This window comes from Ovis aries, chromosome 2 (genome assembly GCF_016772045.2).
Source record: "Ovis aries strain OAR_USU_Benz2616 breed Rambouillet chromosome 2, ARS-UI_Ramb_v3.0, whole genome shotgun sequence".
Taxonomy (NCBI): Eukaryota; Metazoa; Chordata; class Mammalia; order Artiodactyla; family Bovidae; genus Ovis; species Ovis aries.
The window spans coordinates 204,848,448-204,869,680 of record NC_056055.1 but is presented as its reverse complement, the minus strand read 5'-3'; the positions used below and the strand labels follow the sequence as shown (position 1 = coordinate 204,869,680).

Here is a 21,233-nt window from a genome sequence, read left to right as displayed (position 1 = left end):
TCTTGCCTGGAGAATCCCAGGGACGAGGGAGCCTGGTGGGCTGCCGTCTATGGGGTCGCACAGACTCGGACACGACTGAAGTGACTTAGCAGCAGCAGCGGCAGAAATGTTCTATATCTTGATTGTGGTTGAGATTATGCAACTGTGTTCTTTGTCAAAGTGCATACGACAGTATATATTTAAAAGGATGAATTTTAGTGTATGTAAATTATACCTCAATAAACCTCATACTCTACACAACTACCAAATGAAGAAAATCTTTTTAAAACAGTAAGAGCTAAAAAAGTTAAACTTTCAAGGAGTAAAATGATCAGTTAACAGATATAAACAGAATTATATATTTCACATAAAGAGTGAACAAGCACTTAAAAAGAATATAGGTAAGTCCCCTACGAACCTCCAAGTTGCAAACTTTCAAAGATGTGAATGTGCATTCGCATGTCCGATCGTGTAGTTCACACATGTACACTGTCACACGCGTGCATCCTCTACAACTGGTTGTGCTTTTGTGTACTGTACTGTACAGTAGTGTATAGAGTACAATAGTACAGTGTCTTTATTTCAAGACCAGGATGTCTGGAAGCAAGCGTAAAAGCATGGTGATGTAGCTGTTCTACCATCTCCCACCTCCAGTTAGTAACTTTTCTTGCCTGTTTACTCGAGGCCAGCCCCATAACCAGCATTTGTACTGAACTATACTATACTTTTCAAGCTAATGTACTGTAAGATTAAAAACGTCTTCTTTAATTTTGTGGTTTTTTTATGTATTATTTGTGTGAAAAACATTATAAACTATTACAGTATAGTATTGGGCTTCCCTCATAGCTCAGTTGGTAAAGAATCCACTTGCAATGTAGGAGACCCGGGTTCGATTCCTGGGTTGGGAAGATCCCCTGGAGAAGGAAATGGCAACCCACTCCAGTATTCTTGCCTGGAGAATCCCATGGACAGAGAAGCCTGGCAGGCTATCGTCCATGGGGTCACAAAGAGTCGGACACGACTTAACAATTAAACCACCACAGTACAGTATTATATACCTATAGTACTATATACCATATGCGGGAACTCTCTGGCAGTCCAGTAGTTAAAAGACTCAGAGCTTTCACTGCCGTGACCCAGATTCAATCCCAGTATGGGGAACTAAGATCCTGCAAGCCTGTGGCATGGACAAAAAAAATAAAATAGAATAAATAAAAAGAATATTCAGTTTAGTTCAGTTCAGTCACTCAGTTGTGTCCGACTCTTTGCGCCCGCACTGACTGCAGCACGTCAGGCTTCCCTGTCCATCGCCAACTCCCGGATTCACCCAAACTCACGGCCATTGAGTCGGTGATGCCATCTAACCATTTCATCGTCTATTGTCAACTTCTTCTCCCACCTTCAATCTTTCCCAGCATCAGGGTCTTTTCAAATGAGTCAGCTCTTCGCATCAGATAGCCAAAATATTGGGAGTTTCAGCTTCAACATCAGTCCTTCCAATGAACACCCAGGACTGATCTCCTTTAGGACAGACTGGTTGGATCTCCTTGCAGTCCAAGGAACTCTCAAGAGTCTTCTCCAACACCACAGTTCAAAAGCATCAATTCTTTGGCACTCAGCTTTCTTTATAGTCCCACTTTCACATCCATACATGACCACTGGAAAAACTAGAGCCTTGACTAGATGGACTTTTGTTGGCAAAGTAACGTCTCTGCTTTTTAATATGCTGTCTAGGTTGGTCATAACTTTTCTTCCAAGGAGTAAGCGTCTTTTAATTTCATGGCTGCAGACACCATCTGCACTGATTGTGGAGCCCAAAAAAATAAAGTCTCACTGTTTCCACTGTTTCCCCATCTATTTCCCATGAAGTGATGGGACCAGATGCCATGATCTTCGTTTTCTGAATGTTGAGTTTAAGCCAACTTTTTCACTCTCCTCTTTCACTTTTATCAAGAGGCTCTTTAGTTCTTCTTCACCTTCTGCCATAAGGGTGGTGTCATCTGCATATCTGAGGATATTGATATTTCTCCCGGCAATCTTGATTCCAGCTTGTGCCAGCGTTTCTCATGATGTACTCTGCATATAAGTTAAATAAGGAGGGTGACAATGTACAGCCTTGACTTACTCCTTTTCCTATTTGGAAACAGTCTGTTGTTCCATGCCAAATTAATAACAACTATTATTTCTTATTAAATGGTATTACATGGCTACTACATGAAGCTATTAAATATATTATCTCAAGTACTCTCTATGACTCCAAGAAATAGATATTAAGGAAATATCAATGGAAGCAATGAGGTACTCTATTACACACACTGAATTGATAAAACTAAAGAAAAGATATGAAGTCTAATTATGACAAGGCTTCACAGCAACAGGTAGACACACTTCTTTCTGTTCACAGGGTAAACTGACTCAATTATTTTTTGGTAAGTAGTGCTACAAAGCAGCAAATTATTTAAAACAACTAAATAATCTCAATCTTGGAAATATTTTTTCTTAAAGAGGATATATATCAACATACACTTATTTATACCAGTCCCCAAACACACACATTTTTAAATATATTTTTACTAAGGTAATTTATAGGAAAGAAAATAGAAATCCACTAAAAAGGAGAGTGATTAAGCCAAAGTTTATAAAGTTTTACAAAGGGGAAGCTGTTCTATAACCTCTCACTATACTTAGCCTTAAACCCAGGTACCAGTCAAAAGTATACTATTAATAAAAACATATATCAGGATTCTGTGCAGTGGTTAAGAATCTGCCTTGCAATGCAGAGAACATCAGTTCAATCGCTGGTCCAGGAAGATCCCACATGCCTTGGAGCAACTAAGCCCATACACCGCAACTACTGAGCCCACACTCTAGAGACTGCAGGCCGTAACTACTGAAGCCCACGGACCCTCCAGCCTGTGCTGCACAATAGGAAAAGCAATCAGAAGCCTGCACAGAACTACAGAGTGGTCCCCACTCTCCACAACTAGAGAAAAGCCCACACAGTAACAAAGACCCAGGACAGGCCGCCCCCCTCAAAAAAATATGTGTATCAGACAAGAGTATGTATTAATAGATGGATCAGTATAATCTCATCAACCATTACTAGAAATATGCAACTTCCCTATCCAGCAGGATGTCCAACAGGCCTTCCAAGGATTATTACAGATATTCTACTCAATATTGAGCTAGCAGTATAATATTCATAAGCAAAGCTCAATTATAAGAAAACAGTAGTGCTTAAAACCTAGTGCTACACAAGAACTCCAAACCAGGGAACAGACAAAAGACACACAGAAGACAGGCATGGGTCTTCAGGCTCACACTGCTTTAAAATAGGAAGCCATCCGTTCATTCAAAGTTTTTATTGGGTCTCATTTAAATCTTGCCATTTTATTAATACCCCAACTGAGGGGAGAGAGTAACGGATTTAATTACAAAGGAGGTTTTGGATGGGCTATCTGGGAGAATATAAGTTTAACTTGTGGATCCTAATTCTTCCTAATACAATAGAGACATCTCTGAAGTAGGACAACAGCATTCCTGTGACACTAAATCAATTTCCAGGAGCAGACTTTCCAAGAATTCCAGGCACAGTATTAATGGCAACTGCTTTCTAGAGAAGTGACAAATGTCTATGCTACAAGTCACCTAGCAATTCCTGACTGCACACAAAGCACTCAGAATCAAAACAGAGTCCCACAGGGCCAGAGCAGGCTTTTGCAACTAAGTAATACTCTTCTTAGTAATACTACATATTTTCTTACTTTTATTGTTAATCCTTGAATAATACGAAAATCCACACTGTCTCTCTCTTTAATTCTAAAGCCCATAAGGTCAGAGATGCCATCTCAATGACTTACATGTTGTTCTGCACAGAGTGAGCATGGATTCTAAAAGAATACAAAGACATCACCAGGACTTCCCTGGTGGTGCACTGGATAAGAATGCACCTGCCAACGCAGGGAACACAGGTTCGATTCCTGGTCAGGGACCATTCCACATGCCAGGGAACTAGGCTTAGGCGCCACAACTACTGAGCCTGTGCTCTAGAGCCTGCGAGCCACAACTGAGCCGTAACGACTGCAGCCAACGTGCTTAGAGCCTGTGCTCCATAAAGGAAGCCACCACAAGAAGCCTGTGCACTGCAACAAAGAGTAACCCCATTCACTGCAACCAGAGAAAAGGAGCAAAGATCAGCAGGCGCCTTAAACAATTTTTTAAAGACATCATTCATCCTTATCTTTAAAAATATCAGCATACATGCACAATGGGAAAACATAATTAATGCGAAAGTTTTTCAGAAAATACTACATAGATCTCAGTAACCACAGTAGGACAGTAAGTAAAATAACTATTACAAATTTTTAAGAATAATAAATTGGAAAGAGCATATGCAGAAAAAAAATTAGGCTTTATCTTCCAAATTTTCCATATTATTTCTTTTGAAATGTTAAAAAATTTTAGCGCATTATGCCTCAGAAGTTTATGGCCTACTCTGTATGCATACTGAATATAATAGAATTTACCAAACCAGTTAATAATGACAACATTATTAACTCAACCACTCAGGTAGGTTGGAAATCTCAGTCAAAATGATGACCTCTCATCTTCTCACCCAGCAAATCTAATCAGGTAACAAGGTCTGTTATTTCTTTGCTTCTCAAATAAGCCTTTTTTCACTCACACTACAACCACCCTATTTCACACAAAGAAATTAAGAATGATGAAAATGAGAATAAAGATAAAAAATAACCATCTAAGGTAAAAAGAGTAACAATGTACTGTGGGATTTACAACAGAAAAACAAAATACTGGACAATAGCACAAAAGATGTGAGGCAGGAAACAGAAGTATATTACTATAAGGTTCTAACGTGCAGTATTAGGTAACAGATACAGAACATTTCCATCACTGCACCAAGTTCTTTTGAACAGCGAGTGTAATGAAAAAAGGTGTAACTGATAACTAATAGTAGAGATAAAATTAATATAAAAATAATCCAAACAAAGATAGGAAAAAAGAAGCAGGGTCTTAGAATTCAAGTCTGAACTGATATTGACTCCTGAAATATATTTTACAATAGAAAGAAAAAATGTACCTCTTTGATCAAGAATTTCATTTCTAAAAATTATCTACAGATAAGCTCATTTATATATATATAAGTGCATAAAGAAGTATAAATAAGAATGTTCAACATAGGACCATTTAACAACAGAAGACTGGAAAATGATCTAAACGTTCAAAACAGAAGTCTGAGGAAATAACATGGTCTATAGACTGAAGCGACTCAGCAGCAGCAGCAGCAGCAGCAGACCCAAACATAAAGTCACACACCCATATATGCATATGTGCACAGAATGAAAGTGAAAGTGAAGTCGCTCAGTCATGTCCGACTCTGCAACTCCATGGACTGTAGCCCACCAGGCTCCTCGGTCCACGGAATTCTCCAGGTAAGAGTACTGGAGTGGGTTGCCATCTCCTTCTCCAGGGGATCTTTCTGACCCAGGAATCAAACCTGGGTCTCCCGCATTGCAGGCAGACGCTTTACCATCTGAGCCACAGGGAAGCCCATGCATAGAATAACTGTAGAATAATACAAAAGCAGCAGCTAACTATTTCTCTGAGAAGAGTGAACTTAAAGACAAGTAGGGGAAGACTACTTACTGTATTATTTTTATTATCTATAATTTTTATCATGTGGATATATTAACTGCACAGAAAGAAAGAAAAGAGAAAGAGAGGGAGGGAAGGAGGGAAGGCAGGAAGAAAGGGGGTAAAAGAGGGAAGGAGGGAAAGAGGAATACAGGCCAGGAGGTAAACTTGTAAAATACACAATTCCAGAATTAGCTCCTTGGAGGCAAGAAATCCCACCAAATTTAAATTTACTTCCAAAAGAAATTTATACTAGTTCATAAAGAAAAGTGGGTCAATTAAAAATGTTATATGCATTTTCATTTTGGAATAAACTATAGTTAATTTCACCTTGACTACATGCTAGCCTTTATCAGAAAAAGTAGCAAAGATTTCCAATTAAAATAATACTGAAGAAATAAAAACATGTTACTTACAAAGACAACAGACAGGGAAGGAGGCAAGAGCAGAAAAGAGGTTTCAATGAAGTTTCCAAAGCAGATGTCTAAGTGGTAACTTAGCTGCAGTCTGACTATAAACTCAAATCAAGACTTCCTGATCTGCCCTGATATAAATTCTAGATTTCTGTGGCAAGGAAAGTATCTTGTCATTCACAGGAAAGCAGTGAATAATTTGCTGCATTTTCAACTTCTTATATGAATAAGCAAATTTAATTGTTTAACAAGTATCAAGAGCTAGGAAACAAATGTTTCACTTCATTTGAAAATGAAATGTGGGTGTGTTCATTTCTAGTTCAACTCAGAATTGACTATTTGTACAGAAAACACACATACAAAAAAAAAAAAAAAACACCTCAAGAACACATTTCACTTTAAAAAGATAAATTTTAAAATATCACTTTTTATGTATAGATCTATAAATGAGGTCACAAAGTCAATTTATGCCAGTAATTCTGCTAAACCTACATTTGAGACAGGGGATGTTACTTCAAGGGGATTCCCAGGTAGCTCAATGGTAAAGAATGGCCTGCCAATGATGGAGACGCAGGTTCAATCCCTGGTTGGGAAGATCCCCTGGAAGAAATGGCAGCCCACTCTAGGATCCTTGCCTGAGAAATCTTAGGGACAGAGGAGCCTGGCGGGCTACAGTTCATGAAGCTGCAGTCAGACACAAATGAGCAACTGAGCAGCTACATGTTACTGGAAATTTTTCAAATTCAAACAAACTTGTATTTCAGGCTAAATTTTTGTCATATTATCTTGGCTTATAGTTTTAGTAGTTTTACTGTACAATCTTCTCAATAAATTTTCACATTATAAAAGGATAAATTTACTAATTTTATTTAAATTAAATCTACTGAGCCTACCTTTGCTGTGTTGTACTTAGTCACTCAGTCATGTCCAACTCTTTGCAACCCCATGGAATGTAGCCTGCTACACTCCTCTGTCCATGGGGACTCTCCAGGCAAGAATACTGGACTGGGTTGCAGTGCCCTCCTCCAGGGGATCTTCCCAACCCAGGGATCAAAGCCAGGTCTCCCACGTTGCAGGCAGATTCTTTCCTGTCTGAGCCACCAGGGAAGCCCCATTAAAACTACTGTGTCTACCTTTAGAAAAATTAAACCTCACTTGGCTTAAGCCAATTATTTAATCACAATGTACTTTGGTTGCCTTTGAGCTTTTAAAAAAAAATCTATGAAAAGGGATTAATACCAAGAAAGGTAAGCTAAGCTCAACTATGTTTGTATCCAAGAAGGGTAGAGGTAAAAGCTATACAGCTATCTGTTTACACCTAAACACTTATAAAATGAATAGGCTTATAAACTGGCCAAATAAAAAGATCCACAGAGAAACTAGTCTGTACTCAGAACAATATTATTTTATTGTATCTCAACTTACTGATCACTAATGCAGGGGTTCCCTGAGAAATGGAAATTATTCCAAGGGTGTCTCCAGAGCAAAAAGACTGGGAGAAACTGCTTGAGAGAGATTAACTAGACAGGCTCTGTATTTAAGGACACAAGACAGATCCTCAGGCATGCTACTGTAGGACTCTTCCCAGGAGAAACTGGCCTAAGAGAAGAAAAAAAAAAAACAAAAAAAACCTACTTTTGAGAGACCCTGCATCATCATTCAACTTTGAGATCCACCCATCTACCAGACTGACCTGCACTCAGACTGAAAACCTAATCAGCAACTTTGTATCTTATTTAAATACTAATAGAAAACTAAGGAAAGTTTCCAACCAGAAAGACACAGCTCAAGACAAAAAGGGCTCTCAGGACAATGAAGAAGGCAAAGAAAACTTGGAGGGTATTTATACCTTTTATAAATGTTTTCACAAGACACTGACAAGACAAAAAATAACTTAAAAGATACTAACACAAAAAGTAAGGTTAAATCCTTCCCAAAAATGATTATGTCCAAAAAAAAATTAAATTCAGTTGAAGTGATAGAAAATGTATCTGCTAGAATAACAACAAAAAAAAAGATATGGAAACTAGGACAGAAATAAGAAAATTATAGATTGAATCCAAGAGGTTCTACATAGTGGTGGTTCCAAAAAGATAAAACAAAGATAACAGAGAGAACAAATGAGAGAAGAAAAGGTCCCAGAAACAAAGTCCTGAGATTATAAAATTCACAGAGTAACCAGCAAACTGAATGAGGGAAAACCAATCGTACACCAAGGCAATCACTTCAGAACAGTGGTAGTGCTTTCATAAAGAAACACACACACACACACACACACACACACACACACACACACACACACACACAATACACAAAGGACTAAGAATCGGAATGGCATTCAGACTTCCCGAAGGCTTTTCTAGAGCCTAAAAAATGAAGTCCTTTCAACTATCAGTAGAAACATTATTTCCAACCTGGAATTCTATACCGAGTTAAACCATTAAGGGCAAAGACAGATAAGTGCCGACATTCAAGGTCTTAAAAAAAACATTGGAGGTTATGCTCTAGTAAAACAAGTCCCAGAGATCAGGGTGTCCAAAAACAGAGGTGAAGGAGTTTCCAGAGACGTTCCAAGGCAAAGGCCATGGCATTGACCTGGAAATCAATGTGACAGTTGGGAATAGGAGGATAGGCGATTCCAGAAAGGCGATCTTCAAGAAAATAATAAAGCTGACAAGTACAGGATGTGTTTTAAAATACTTAAAAGAAAGTTTGTTATGAAAAGTTTGGGGATGACTTAGTCAGAGGTACACAGAAAATAAAGCAAACCAAAAGCCTTTTCAATCTCAAGGAGCCTAAAAAGTTATAAAAGAAAGGAAATATAATTGTAGCATACCACAAGGTTCTGCTGTAAACAGTATTTACACAGTCATAATAATGTAAACATTAATAATAATTTAACCAAGAGTGCTGTAACTACAATGGGAGGACTGGGTAGGACAATAAGGGACCAAGTCTACAGCTGTCAAAGTAGGAAGTCACTGTATAACACATAAAGATGAACAAAGAAACCCTGAAGCAGTTACCAGGTATTTAGATTTATGTAGGCAAACACCTGAAGAAACCACTAAGAGGTGAAAGCAGCTGTCTCAAAGTGGCAAGAAGTGGGAGTGGAAAGAGATGTGGCAGGGAAACACTGCATTTGATTATAAGTTCTAGTGTTACTTGACATTTTAAATTACATACGTGTACTTTGATAAAAGTAAAATTTAAATTTTAAAATACGGTATCTGACAAACATACTATTTCTTCTTCAAGTAGTCTGGCAACGGAAATAGCTTACTTTATCTACTCCCTTCCTGTCTACTGCTGAGTCACCCATCATCGTAACCCACCCTTACCTCCTCTCCATCCTCGGAGAAAGAAGTCCTTAATTGTTTGAGATTTCCAGACTACACCCTGTGCTGGAGCCCACTGCCTCTCTCATTTTCCATGACCTTGCTCCATCTATCACTTCCTCCCTTTGAACTTGCAGTCTTTCATTTTCTTGTGAATCCTTTCCCCAAACCTATAACACATGCTGCAGTTTTCCCCATCCTATAAGTAAACAAGTGAACTTCAGCTCACCTCTTGGTCCCATTTTGTCACCTTCCTTACAGTGAGACAGTAGTTAATACTCCGCAAGGGCAGTCTATAATCATTACCTCTACTTCCTCGACCAATACTTTAACCTGATTTGTGTCCCCAACATGCTATTCTAACATTAACAACTGGACTGAAATGTCAAATTCAAAAGCCTATTCTCCAGGCTCAGCCTACTTGTTACCACCACAGAATTTTAAAATCTTTACCATCTCCTCCTTGAAATCCAAATCTTTCTCTTGGCTTTCTCAACACTAACTACCCTACCACCACATTCTCAGGCTTCTTCCTTGGCTTTTCTGTCTACCCTCCCCTGGTGGCTCAGCTGGTAAAGAATCCACCTGCAACGCAGGGGACTTGGAAAGATCCCTTGGAGAAGAGAAAGATAACCCACTCCAGTATTCTGGCCTGGAGAATTCCATGGACTGTATATCCATGGGGGTCACAAAGAGTCGGACACAACTGAGCAACTTTCACTTAACAAATTATTGACCGGAGACTTATTAGAGCCACAGGCATTAGTTTCTACAAAAATTTCCCCAGTCAATAGTATGCTAAAATGCTTGTATTCTCCCACCGTTGTATCCTCAGTATTCTCCCATCATCTTATCCATCCTAGTAACTAGTCATTTCAATTACCACCCATACACAAACACTCAGCATGAAGTGTGAGTTAAATCAATGTTTACTGAGCTGAAATAAACAAGTCCCAATTTTCTGCCTCCAGTTCAAACTGTACCCCCAAGTTCTAAAACTGTATTTGCCACAATTTAGAAAATTACCTGAATTTCCTGAGAGCACAAACTAAGTATACCCAAAACTGAACTCATTTTTCTCTTCCCAAACTGGCATTACTCACAGTGTTGTTTATCTCAGTTAGTACCACCATCCAACCCTCAACTCCTCCTTTCTCCACCCCTACATCCAACAGGTTACTGAACCCAAGTTTCCTCAGTCTCCTTTATCCTTGCCACTCCCACTGCCAAAGCAACTAAATTCATGTGCTTGATGCCTTTGTTAGTACTATCCAACAGTCTCTCCCATCTCACATTTGTAGTCTACTCATCCGAGATATTTACCAACTCTATGTATTCAATGTAATGTAATCAATTCATTTTTAATGCCTAAACCCTTGGATGATGAGGATGATAAAAATAATGTGAAAATAGCTAATATCAAGAGATTCCTTATTATTCCCACACAGAAATTACAAACATTTTGTCCTTCTAACAAATGCTGGGCTGGATAAAACTGAAGCTGAAATCAAGATTGCCAGGAGGAAAATCAATAACGTCAGATATGTAGATGATACACCCTAATGGCAGAAAGTGAAGAAAAACCAAAGAGCCTCTTGATGAAAGTGAAAGAAGACAGTAAAAAGTCAGCTTAAAATTCGACATTCAAAAAACTAAGATCATGGCATCGGTCCCATCCCCTCATGGCAAATAGATGAGGAAAAAATGGAAACAGTGACAGACTATTTTCTTGGGCTCCAAAATCACTGCAGACAATGACTGCAGCCATGAAATTAAAAGATGCTTGCCCCTTGGAAGAAAAGCTACGACAAACCTAGATACCATATTAAAAAGCAGAGATATCACTTTGCTGACAAAGGGCCATCTAGTCAAAGCTATGGGTTTTTCCAGTAGTCATGTATGGATGTGTGAGTTGAACCATAAAGAAGGCTGAACACCAAAGAACTGATGTTTTCAAACTATGATTCTGGAGAAGACTCTTGAGGGTCCCTTGGACAGAAGATTAAATCAGTCAACCCTAAAGAAAATCAATCCTGAATATTCATTAGGACTGATGCTGAAGCTGAAGCTCCAATACTTTGGCCACCTGGTGCAAAGAGCTGACTCACCAGGAAAGACTCTGATGCTGGAAAGATTGAGGGCAGGTGGAGAAGGGAGCAACAGAGGATTAGATGGTTGGATGGCATCACTCTCTCAATAAGCATGAGTCTAAGCAAACTCTGGGAGACAGTGAAGGACAGGGAAGCCTGGCATGTTGCAGTCCATGGGGCTGCAAAGAGGCAAACACGACTGAGCAACTGAACAACAATGACCTTGAATAACAAGGGGTTATGACCACCGACTCTCTGCATAGAAAAAAATTCGAATATAACTTTAGAGTCGGCCATCTGGTTCCACAGTTCCACATGTCCAGATTCAATCAAGCTCAGATCTGGTATGTTATAGCATGATTTAGACTTTTAAAATTCATGTATAAATGGAGCAGGACAATACAAACCTGCTTTGTTCAAGGGTCAACTTATTACTAAATATTAGTTAGTACCCCATTTTTACAGGTGAAGTGAATTTGCCCAAAGTTAAACAGCTACTAAGTAAGCAGTAATACCAAGATTTGAACCTGACAGTCTGGCTCCACTGGTATTATGCATGGGATACATCTGAATTCACATATTCTATTCCAGGCCATTCTGTAAACTTACCTTCCTACTCTCTTTTTCGACTGCTTGCTCTCTTTCCTCCCCAAACATCCTATACTCTACATTTTAAGACATAGGACTGAATATGATATGCATCTGTTCACACCTCTATAATCCAACTATAAAATTCTGGTCCTCTCTTTCCAACTCAAAGCAAAATCCATCTCCTCTGAATTTCTATACCCACTCCCTACAGAATTACTCACTTCTCTATGAACCCAAATCACTCATATTACATACTTAGGAACCTGTCTTACAAGGCTGGTTTGTGTCTTTGGAGTTCTCTTTTACATTCCTGTATTGCACAGTTGGTGTTGGAGAAGAGTCTTGAGAGTCCCTTGGACTGCAAGAAGATCCAACCAGTCCATTCTGAAGGAGATCAGCCCTGGGATTTCTTCAGAAGGAATGATGCTAAAACTGAAACTCCAGTACTTTGGCCACCTCATGCGAAGAGTTGACTCATTGGAAAAGACTCTGATGCTGGGAGGGATTGGGGGCAGGAGAAGGGGACGACAGAGGATGAGATGGCTGTATGGCATCACTGACTCGATGGACATGACTTTGAGTGAACTCCAGGAGTTGGGTATGGACAGGGAGGCCTGGCGTGCTGCGATTCATGGGGTCGCAAAGAGTCGGACACGACTGACAGACTGAACTGAACTGATGCACAGTTGAAGAGGGCATGGCAACCCACTCCAGTATTCTTGCCTGGAGAATCCGCATAGACAGAGGAGCCTGGCAGGCTAGAGCCCAAGGGGTCACAAAGAGTTGCACACAACTGAGCAACTAAGCACACTGCACAGTTACTAACACATAGAGTAGTTCAAAGATTACAGAATTGAACTTAATTCAATATAAATTTTACTAGCCAAGATGCTGAACTAATAATAAGGTTCCAGTTGCCTTGTCTTCAATGTTTGTAAAATACAGATATTAAAACCAAAAGGATTCCCCTGAAAGTGTGAGATTACCAGCAATCCTCCAAATGGTTAGAAACACCTAAGTCTCAAAGCTGCATACTTCACAAAGTCCTAGAAAGCAGACGTCTAAGATGGCGCCGATATGAAGTTCCCTTTCACTACTTCCTTATTATCAGTCCAGAGAAGTCCATCTCTTGTTGCTGCTCTTGCCGCACCCCCAGCTCAATTAACAACCATATTCATACACAACAAATGCATCCGAAGTAATGGGAAAATGAGCAGAAACACAACTTGCCGTCTACCTATTAGTCAGCCATACTGCAAAAATAACTTTTCCACATACTGTACGAATGCCTTTTTCTCCAAAGAGGAGTTTTCAAACTACTTCCCTTTGTTGCTTCTAGTAACTGTTTTTCAAACACAGAATTCAGCAAAATCAAAGAGGTGGCAAGGTACTTTCAAGATGTGGAGTACGTAGGGCCTGGGCACTTGCATTTTTTAACAAAGACCCTAAATGATTCTGATACAAATGAACCACAGATCACACTCCAAACAGTTCTGGATGTTCTTGGCAACTTGAAATTTCATACAACCATGAAAACTAAGCCTACAGTGGCAATTCACGCTATATCCACTAAAACTAGAAGCAAAAACTAGTATGACACACAAAAGCTAACTTTTATACTGAGGTACTGAGCTGGGTATTTTTCACTTTTCTTACATTTAATCCTTACCACCATATGAAGTAAACATCATCACTGATTATATTAATACACATGAGAAAGTTAAACTTCCCCATGTCATATGGCTTCTAAGTGGTAGAAGACAGAATGTCTACCCAAAGCCTGTGCTCCTGCCCTCTTTGTGCCACCTCTCTACTTGTAATGCATCCATCTGACATTATACAGAGTAAGACAAAGTCAGGTAAAAGGAGGGAAGGAACAAAAACTTCACCTTCTTCACCATTTAATCTACATCTAACACTGCTGCCTACTTATCTTCTCTAAGCCTATCTCAGCTTCTAATGACAAATCACCTGGCCCTGGAAATGGCAGGCACTGAAGGTGGGAAGTTGAAGCTATCAACTTCCCAGGGACAGGTGCTTGGATTACCTTATAGTCCTCAAGAGAAGGAAGTTCTCAATTAGCCAATGATTAACTGTAACCCCAGGGGAATAAAGCAACTGGGGAGGGAGCTGACTGAATAGGGACACCCCTCAAAAGATCCTGAGACCTTCAAACAGGGGACTTTCAGACTGGATTCCTAACAAAGATTAGGGCATCCAACTCACCTACAAGCTAACTGCCTGATCTAGATGGACCCTGGAATTTGAGTTACATGAGGTTTATTTAATAAGGTAGACCCTTGCCTCTACCAATAAGGATGTCTGCATTTCACTGAAGCTGAAAACTAGCACAATATCCTTCAATCAAAAAGGGAGTCTCTGATGTGCACCTGAAACTCTGTAAATCAACTATGTTTCAATTAAAAATAATAAAGGACTTCTCTGGTGGCCCAGGGGTAAAGATTTCACACGTCCCCTGCAAGGGACATGAGTTGGATCCCTGGTCAGGGGAGATTCCACATGCCATGTAGGGCGCCCAGAGGGGAAAAAAAGGAATAAGAAAGTTTTAAAGGAATTCTCATGATTTATTCCTTTTCTTCCGGATTTAGTTTGTGCTAAGAGGACAGTATTTTGGGGGGCTCCAAAATCACTGCAGATGGTGACTGTAGCCATGAAATTAAAAGACACTTACTCCTTGGAAGGAAAGTTATGACCAACCTAGATAGCATATTGAAAAGCAGAGACATTACTTTGCCAACAAAGGTCCACCTAGTCAAGGCTATGTTTTTTCCAGTGGTCATATATGGATGTGAGAGTTGGACTGTGAAGAAAACTGAGCGCCAAAGAATTGATGCTTTTGAACTGTGGTGTTGAAGAAGACTCTCGAGAGTCCCATGGACTGCAAGGAGATCCAACCAGTCCATCCTAAAGGAGATCAGTCCTGGGTGTTCACTGATGCTGAAGCTGAAACTCCAGTACTTTGGCCACCTCATGCAAAGAGTTGACTCATTGGAAAAGACCCTGATGCTGGGAGGAGGGGGGAGATGCTGGGGGCAGGAGGAGAAGGGGACAACAGAGGATGAAATAGCTGGATCGCATTACCGACTCGATGGACATGAATTTGAGTGAACTCCGGGAGTTGGTGATGGTCAGGGAGGCCTGGCGGGCTGTGATTCACGGGGTCACAAAGAGTCAGACACGACTGAGTGACTGAACTGAAGAGGACAAAATCAGAAAATACTTGTCCCACTCTGCATAGAAGTTCACCAGAGTGAAACAAGAACACATTCCTGGGAAGGAAGCTGTCAGATACTCAGATGATGTAACTCAGTAACAAGCAGTATCCCTTTTTCACACCCAAGTGAGAGCACTCCATTGGAAGAAAAAGGTTTTATTTTTCTGTTTTTGTTGGAGGGGAGGAGGAGAGGGCTAATGAAAAGAGTCAATTTCACAGCATGAATACTCTATGAAATGACAGATCTGAGAGAAAGAAGCTTTGGGAAACATGAAAAGTGGGCATATGAGGAGTCTGAGATGCTGGAAAATAGAGCCCTTCTAGAAAGATAAGAAAAGAGCACCTTCCTCCACACATTCCCAATACTTAATTTAACCCGGATCTCATCAGGTCGCTGCTTTTTAAGGGTCAAATAGTTGAGAGAGTATTCAGATGTTGTTATCAGACCATCAGATCACCACCTGCTTCCTCCATCTTAACTGCCTACCTAAGTAGCTCTCCTTTCTTTCCACCTGCCACATTATACCGTCTCCAGAAGGCTGAAAGCAAACTGAATCAATTATGTTCACCAGATATCTCTAAGAGTTGCTTGGGAAACTAAGCACATGTCATTTTTGGTGTGCTACATATTTCCCCAGTACTATCTCACACACCATGAAGCTTCCTCCTTGATACAATGTAAAAGACATGGTTTTGGAGTACCACTCTTCAGAGTTCAAAAATCCACTCCACTGCTTGCTCTCCAAAATCTCCTGTGAGAGTTAAAGAAAGAACCAGGAGGTAAGTCACTCAGAGTAAGTAGGAGCTCAATAAATAAGAGCTATTATTTGAGGAGGAGGGATTTTTTTCTTCAACAAAGTTTAGAAAAAAGCATTTTGCATGTTTGAAAGGTTTAAAACAGTACTCTTGTTTTAGTCAGAAAACAGTATCAATCATTTTTCAGGACAATACTCTCCCCTCAAAGTATCCACCATCTAAAATCTTTGATAAAATAAATGGTAGAAAAGATTCATCCCATTCCCTCCAATTCTGAATGAACCCTTGAAACCATTTCATTATCATTTTTATTTGGTTAGGAAGTACAGTACTAAGTTTCCTGAAATTACCAGCCATTCTGCCTAAAAATTCTAACAAGTTTCTCAAACAGGGTAAGACAACGGTAGATACTGGCAGTATTAAAACACAAGCTAGAAACCACATATTCCTCTTTTCAGGAGGTTCTACAAAGACAATCAGATGATAAATATTATTTCTTTCAGTTTCTACAATCTGAATTTCTCTTTATGAATGACTCCTGAGGAATTCAACAGCTCCATTCTGGACCTTTCCAAAAAAAGCTCCCAGGTCCAGAGAAAAACAATTTTTAGGTCTCTAAAATAACAAGGAGACAAACCTTTAGGTCTTGTTCTTTTCTTTAAAAAAATGGTTTTATATCCTAAACACAAAATCAGTGTATCAGAAATATACCAGACCCTCAAAGCCCATAAACCTTCCACAGGAATCTTGCTTAACTTACTTCTCACTTCTTGCTACCCACTTAGTCTTAGGAAATGCTAACACACTCCCAGCCTCACGTCTCTTCAGGGACCCAACCAAACCTGCTATGCTAGTGCACTCAAGTTCCCCAAATCTGACACTGTTTTGTCAAAGAGAAATGCTTACCAACAAACATGTAATATACTAACACTAACCACGTCACTAAAGTGACAAACTACTCAGCCTCACTCCCAAGGGAGGGTAAGCAATAGCCAGCGGGCGGCCAGAACCCCAGGTTTATCATTAACACATCTGCCTAGGCACAAGGTTAGCGGCCGCACCTCCACGGAGCAGCACCAACTCAAGGCGGACCGAGGGATGAATGAGGCGGCCCGGGAGCGGCGGAGGGGACGCGGGGCTGGCCCGGGGAAGGCGGGGCCGCACCGCCCAGGTCCCGCCCCCAGCCCCGCCCACGGCCACCCCGGCACCGCGGTATCGCCGCAGTCCCCGCGCGGTAGCGGCGCGCGCCCCGGACCCCTTCCCGCCGCTGCCTTTTCCCTCTTCGCGCAGCCCCCAGCACGTACCAGCTTTGCAAACCGGGGCGCTCGGGCTCCTCCTCTCCGGGGAGCTTCGGCTGTGCTCCGGGGACCTCCTCCGGTGCCGGACGCGGGCTGGGGGTGGGGCCGCGCTCACCTCTCCAGTCCACAGGTGGGTGGGCGACGAGCAGGGCGACGACACGGTACCTAGTAGCGGCGGCGGCGGCTGCGGCCGAGGGGGGCTTCCGCGGGCCCCGGGCGCGGCGGCGCGCGTGGGGCTAGTGCCTCGCGTGGACGTCGCGGACGCGCCCGTCTGCGTGGCCACCGTGGGGCTGGTGCGCGCGGCCGCACTCCCGCCGCCCCGCGTGGGGCTAGTGCTGCGCGAGGCGGTGCGCGGGGCCCCGCCGCTGCCGCCGCCGCCCGAGGGGCCTGAGGCGCCACCACAGCAGCCGCCGTTGTTGTTGCCGCCGCCGCCGCCGCCGTTGCTCCGCGTGGGGCTGCCATGTTGCTGCTGCTGCTTCAGCTGGAACGGAACCGTCGCCCTCATGGGCTGCAGGCGGCTCCCGGATCCCCCGGCCGTGGCGACCGCACTGCCCCCGAGGGAGCCGGCCGGCGTGGGGGACCCATTGCGCCTCACCCGCTGGGACATGGTCCCCCCTCCCCGGTGACTGGGCGAGACGTGGGGTGGTTTTGTTGTTAGAAGGCAGGGGGAGGATTCTCGAGGCTGGAGGGAAGGCCTCCGCGACGGGGTGACGAAGCCGGAGTCTGGGGTGCTGGGGGCGCCCGGGCCGCGGCCGGCAGCAACGAGGTGGTGCAGCCGTCGCCGCCGCTGCTCCTCCTCATCAACAATAGTGTCTCCTTCGCTGCCCCCGCCCCTCGCGAGCGCCCATTGGTGCAGCGTCAGCCGCGCTCGAGCCACTCCACCGCGCCCATTGGCTGCGAGGAGCTCGGGTCCCGGGCCCCGGGGCCTTAGAGAACCTGGGTTTGCGCGGAGACCGTCTGCTCTTTAAAGAGAAAGAGACCCGCCCCCCCGGGGGGAGGGGGAGCGGAGGAGACAGGCTGTGTGTATGTGTAGTGTGTGCGCGCGCGCGCGTGTGAGTGTACACGTGAGTGTACACGCGTACGCGCGCGCCTGGCCACGCGCATCTTTCCCTTCCCACTGGGGGGAGCCCTGGGGACTCAGATTCTGGAATATTGCCAAAGGGATTGCCCCCGAACCAGAGCGGTCCCCAGGGATGTCTCAAGTCTTTTCCCCCCAACTCATTTCCTTAAATCGGTATTTACTAGCACAGTCTGTGTTCCTGAGTCTCTTTCTGGCTTTTGTTTTCCCTTGATCTTTTTGTTCTATCCTAATTCCATCAACGTCTTGACAGGGTTCAAAGGAAAAGAAATTTAACGAATGTTATTGGCATTTTACACTTTGTCTCTTTTTTAAGCTCTGTAGAGAGCCAAATCTTAGAAAGATTAAAACTGCTGGTTAGAATGCCGTTTTAGATTGTATCAACGAAGTGCAGTAACCAAATGCTATTGCTACATCTCCTGTATCTCAAGTAATCAAGAATTTATTTCAATCAACTACTTCTGAGTTCCCCGATACCTTGGAAAGACGATTGCTGCCTTACAAGTTTGTTAAGTGCCATAGTTTTCAAAGGGCCTATTTTATCCTCACAGTCATTATTTGAGACAGAAGTGGACAGCCATTCATATTTTTGTCTAGTGGAGAAAACAGGTCTTTGTAGAATGGGCAAGAAATCAGTAACACTAGTTCTCAAATAACCTGAAAGGTTCTTCATCAAGACAAAAAAAATAAAAAAACAAGTGAACCCATACCCCACATACTCATTTCCCAAGCTATAAACTCCCTGTCCATGACCTGTTTTCCCTTTAGTACTTTATTAGATAAATATTCTAGACAGATTTCATCCTATAAAAATATGGGAGTGGAGGGCCCAGTTTGATTTGCTCTGGACCTGAAATTCTGCTGGGTCCTATACACTGTGGTGGAGAGCCTTTGAGGACCTAAAGAAAGAGATTCATATTCCAGATCCACAGCATACTCTGTGGCTGGGATAAGTCACCAGCCACTTTCCTTTATCTGTAAAATGCAGTTAAACAATACCACCTCCTTCATACAATTGTGGTTTTCAACCAAGAGTTAAATGAGAGTATGGTGCATACAAGGGATTCCCTGGTGGCTCAGAAGGTAAACCGTCTACCCGCAATGCGGGAGACTTGGCCTCGATCCCTGAGTTGGGAAGATCCCCTGGAGAAGGAAATGGCAACCCACTCCAGTACTCTTGCGTAGAAAATTCCATGGATGGAGGACCCTGGAGCCTGGTGGGCTACAGTCAGTGGGGTCGCAAAGAGTCGGACACTACTGAGCGACCTCACTTTCACCTTCTGGCTCCCTCTGCTGGACGCTTTAGGGATTCCCTGCTGGCTCAGACGGTAAAGCGCCTGCCCGCAATGAGGGAGAACCAGGTTCGATCCCTGGGTTGGGAAGATCCCCTGGAGAAGGAAATGGCAACCCACTCCAGTACTCTTGCCTAGAAAATTCCATAGATGGAGGAGCCTGGTGGGCTACAGTCCGTGGGGTCGCAAAGAATCGGACACGACTGAGCGACTTCACTTCACTTCATGGTACATACAAAGTACTCAGTACTTTGAGTCTCCATGTGATTCAGAAGCCCATGTCTCTCCTTATCACGCATTCCTCCTCTCTTCCCTACCAGAAAGAACGGCCCCAGGGCCTTATCCCAGGACCTTCCTTAAATTGGCTGGTGCTCTAGATAGACCTAACATCACTACTCATCCCAATAACCTGGAATGAAGACAAAAGCAATTTCTCCCTAGACAAGGAGAAGGAAGTTGCAAACACCCATGCAGACAGCTAAAGCTAGTCTTAATGAGTAAGAGAGAAGATAAGCCACAAGGCTACCCTAGAAACTGTTATCTGGCACTTTGTCCTATGCAGAGTAGTAAAGCGAAAGTCGCTCAGTTGTGTCTGGCTCTTTGTGTCTATACAGTCCTTGGAATTCTCCAGGCCAGAATACTGGAGAGGGTAGCCTTTTCCTTTTCCAGGATATCTTCCTAACCCAGGGATGGAACCTAGATCTCCTACATTGCAGGCAGATTCTTTACCAGCTGTGCCACAAGGGAAGCTCAAAAATACTGAAGTGGGTAGCCTATCTCTTCTCTAGCAGATCTTCCTGACCCAGGAATTGAACCAGGGTCTCCTGCATTGCAGGCTGATACTTTACCAACTGAACTATCAGGAAGAAAAATAGTAACCCAACACATATTCACCGAGTTAAACTGAGGGAGTTGCACAGCCCTAATGTCTTAGATGTACATCATGAGAAACACTGGACTGGAAGAAGCACAAGCTGGAATCAAGATTGCCGGGAGAAATATCAATAACCTCAGATATGCAGATGACACTACCCTCATGGCAGAAAGTGAAGAGGAGCTAAAAGCCTCTTGATGAAAGTGAAAGAGGAGAGTGAAAACGTTGGCTTAAAGCTCAACATTCAGAAAACGAAGATCATGGCATCCGGTCCCATCGCTTCATGGGAAATAGATGGGGAAACAGTGGAAACAGGGTCAGACTTTCTTTTTTTGAGCTCCAAAATCACTGCAGATGGTGACTGCAGCCATGAAATTAAAAGACACCCCTTGAAAGAAAAGTTATGACCAATCTAGATAGTATATTCAAAAGCAGAGACATTACTTTGCCAACTAAGGTCCGTCTAGTCAAGGCTATGGTTTTTCCTGTGGTCATGTATGGATGTGAGAGTTGGACTGTGAAGAAGGCTGAGTGCCAAACAATTGATGCTTTTGAACTGTGGTGTTGGAGAAGACTCTTGAGAGTCCCTTGGACTGCAAGGAGATCCAACCAGTCCATTGTGAAGGAGATCAACCCT

The 21,233-nt window shown here is 42.6% G+C and overlaps 1 protein-coding gene across 2 annotated transcripts in view; it reads right to left on the bottom strand.

Moving 5' to 3' along the window:
- Positions 1-18,175, bottom strand: part of FAM117B (family with sequence similarity 117 member B) — a 79,432-nt gene extending 61,257 nt beyond the window's left edge. For both annotated transcript variants that reach the window (XM_042244965.2, XM_042244963.2), the window contains exon 1: positions 17,359-18,175. In XM_042244965.2, coding sequence (XP_042100899.1) covers positions 17,359-17,959 — 601 coding nt within the window. In that variant the 5' untranslated portion in view covers positions 17,960-18,175. The remainder of the gene's footprint in view (positions 1-17,358) is intronic.
- Positions 18,176-21,233: the final 3,058 nt, after the last annotated feature.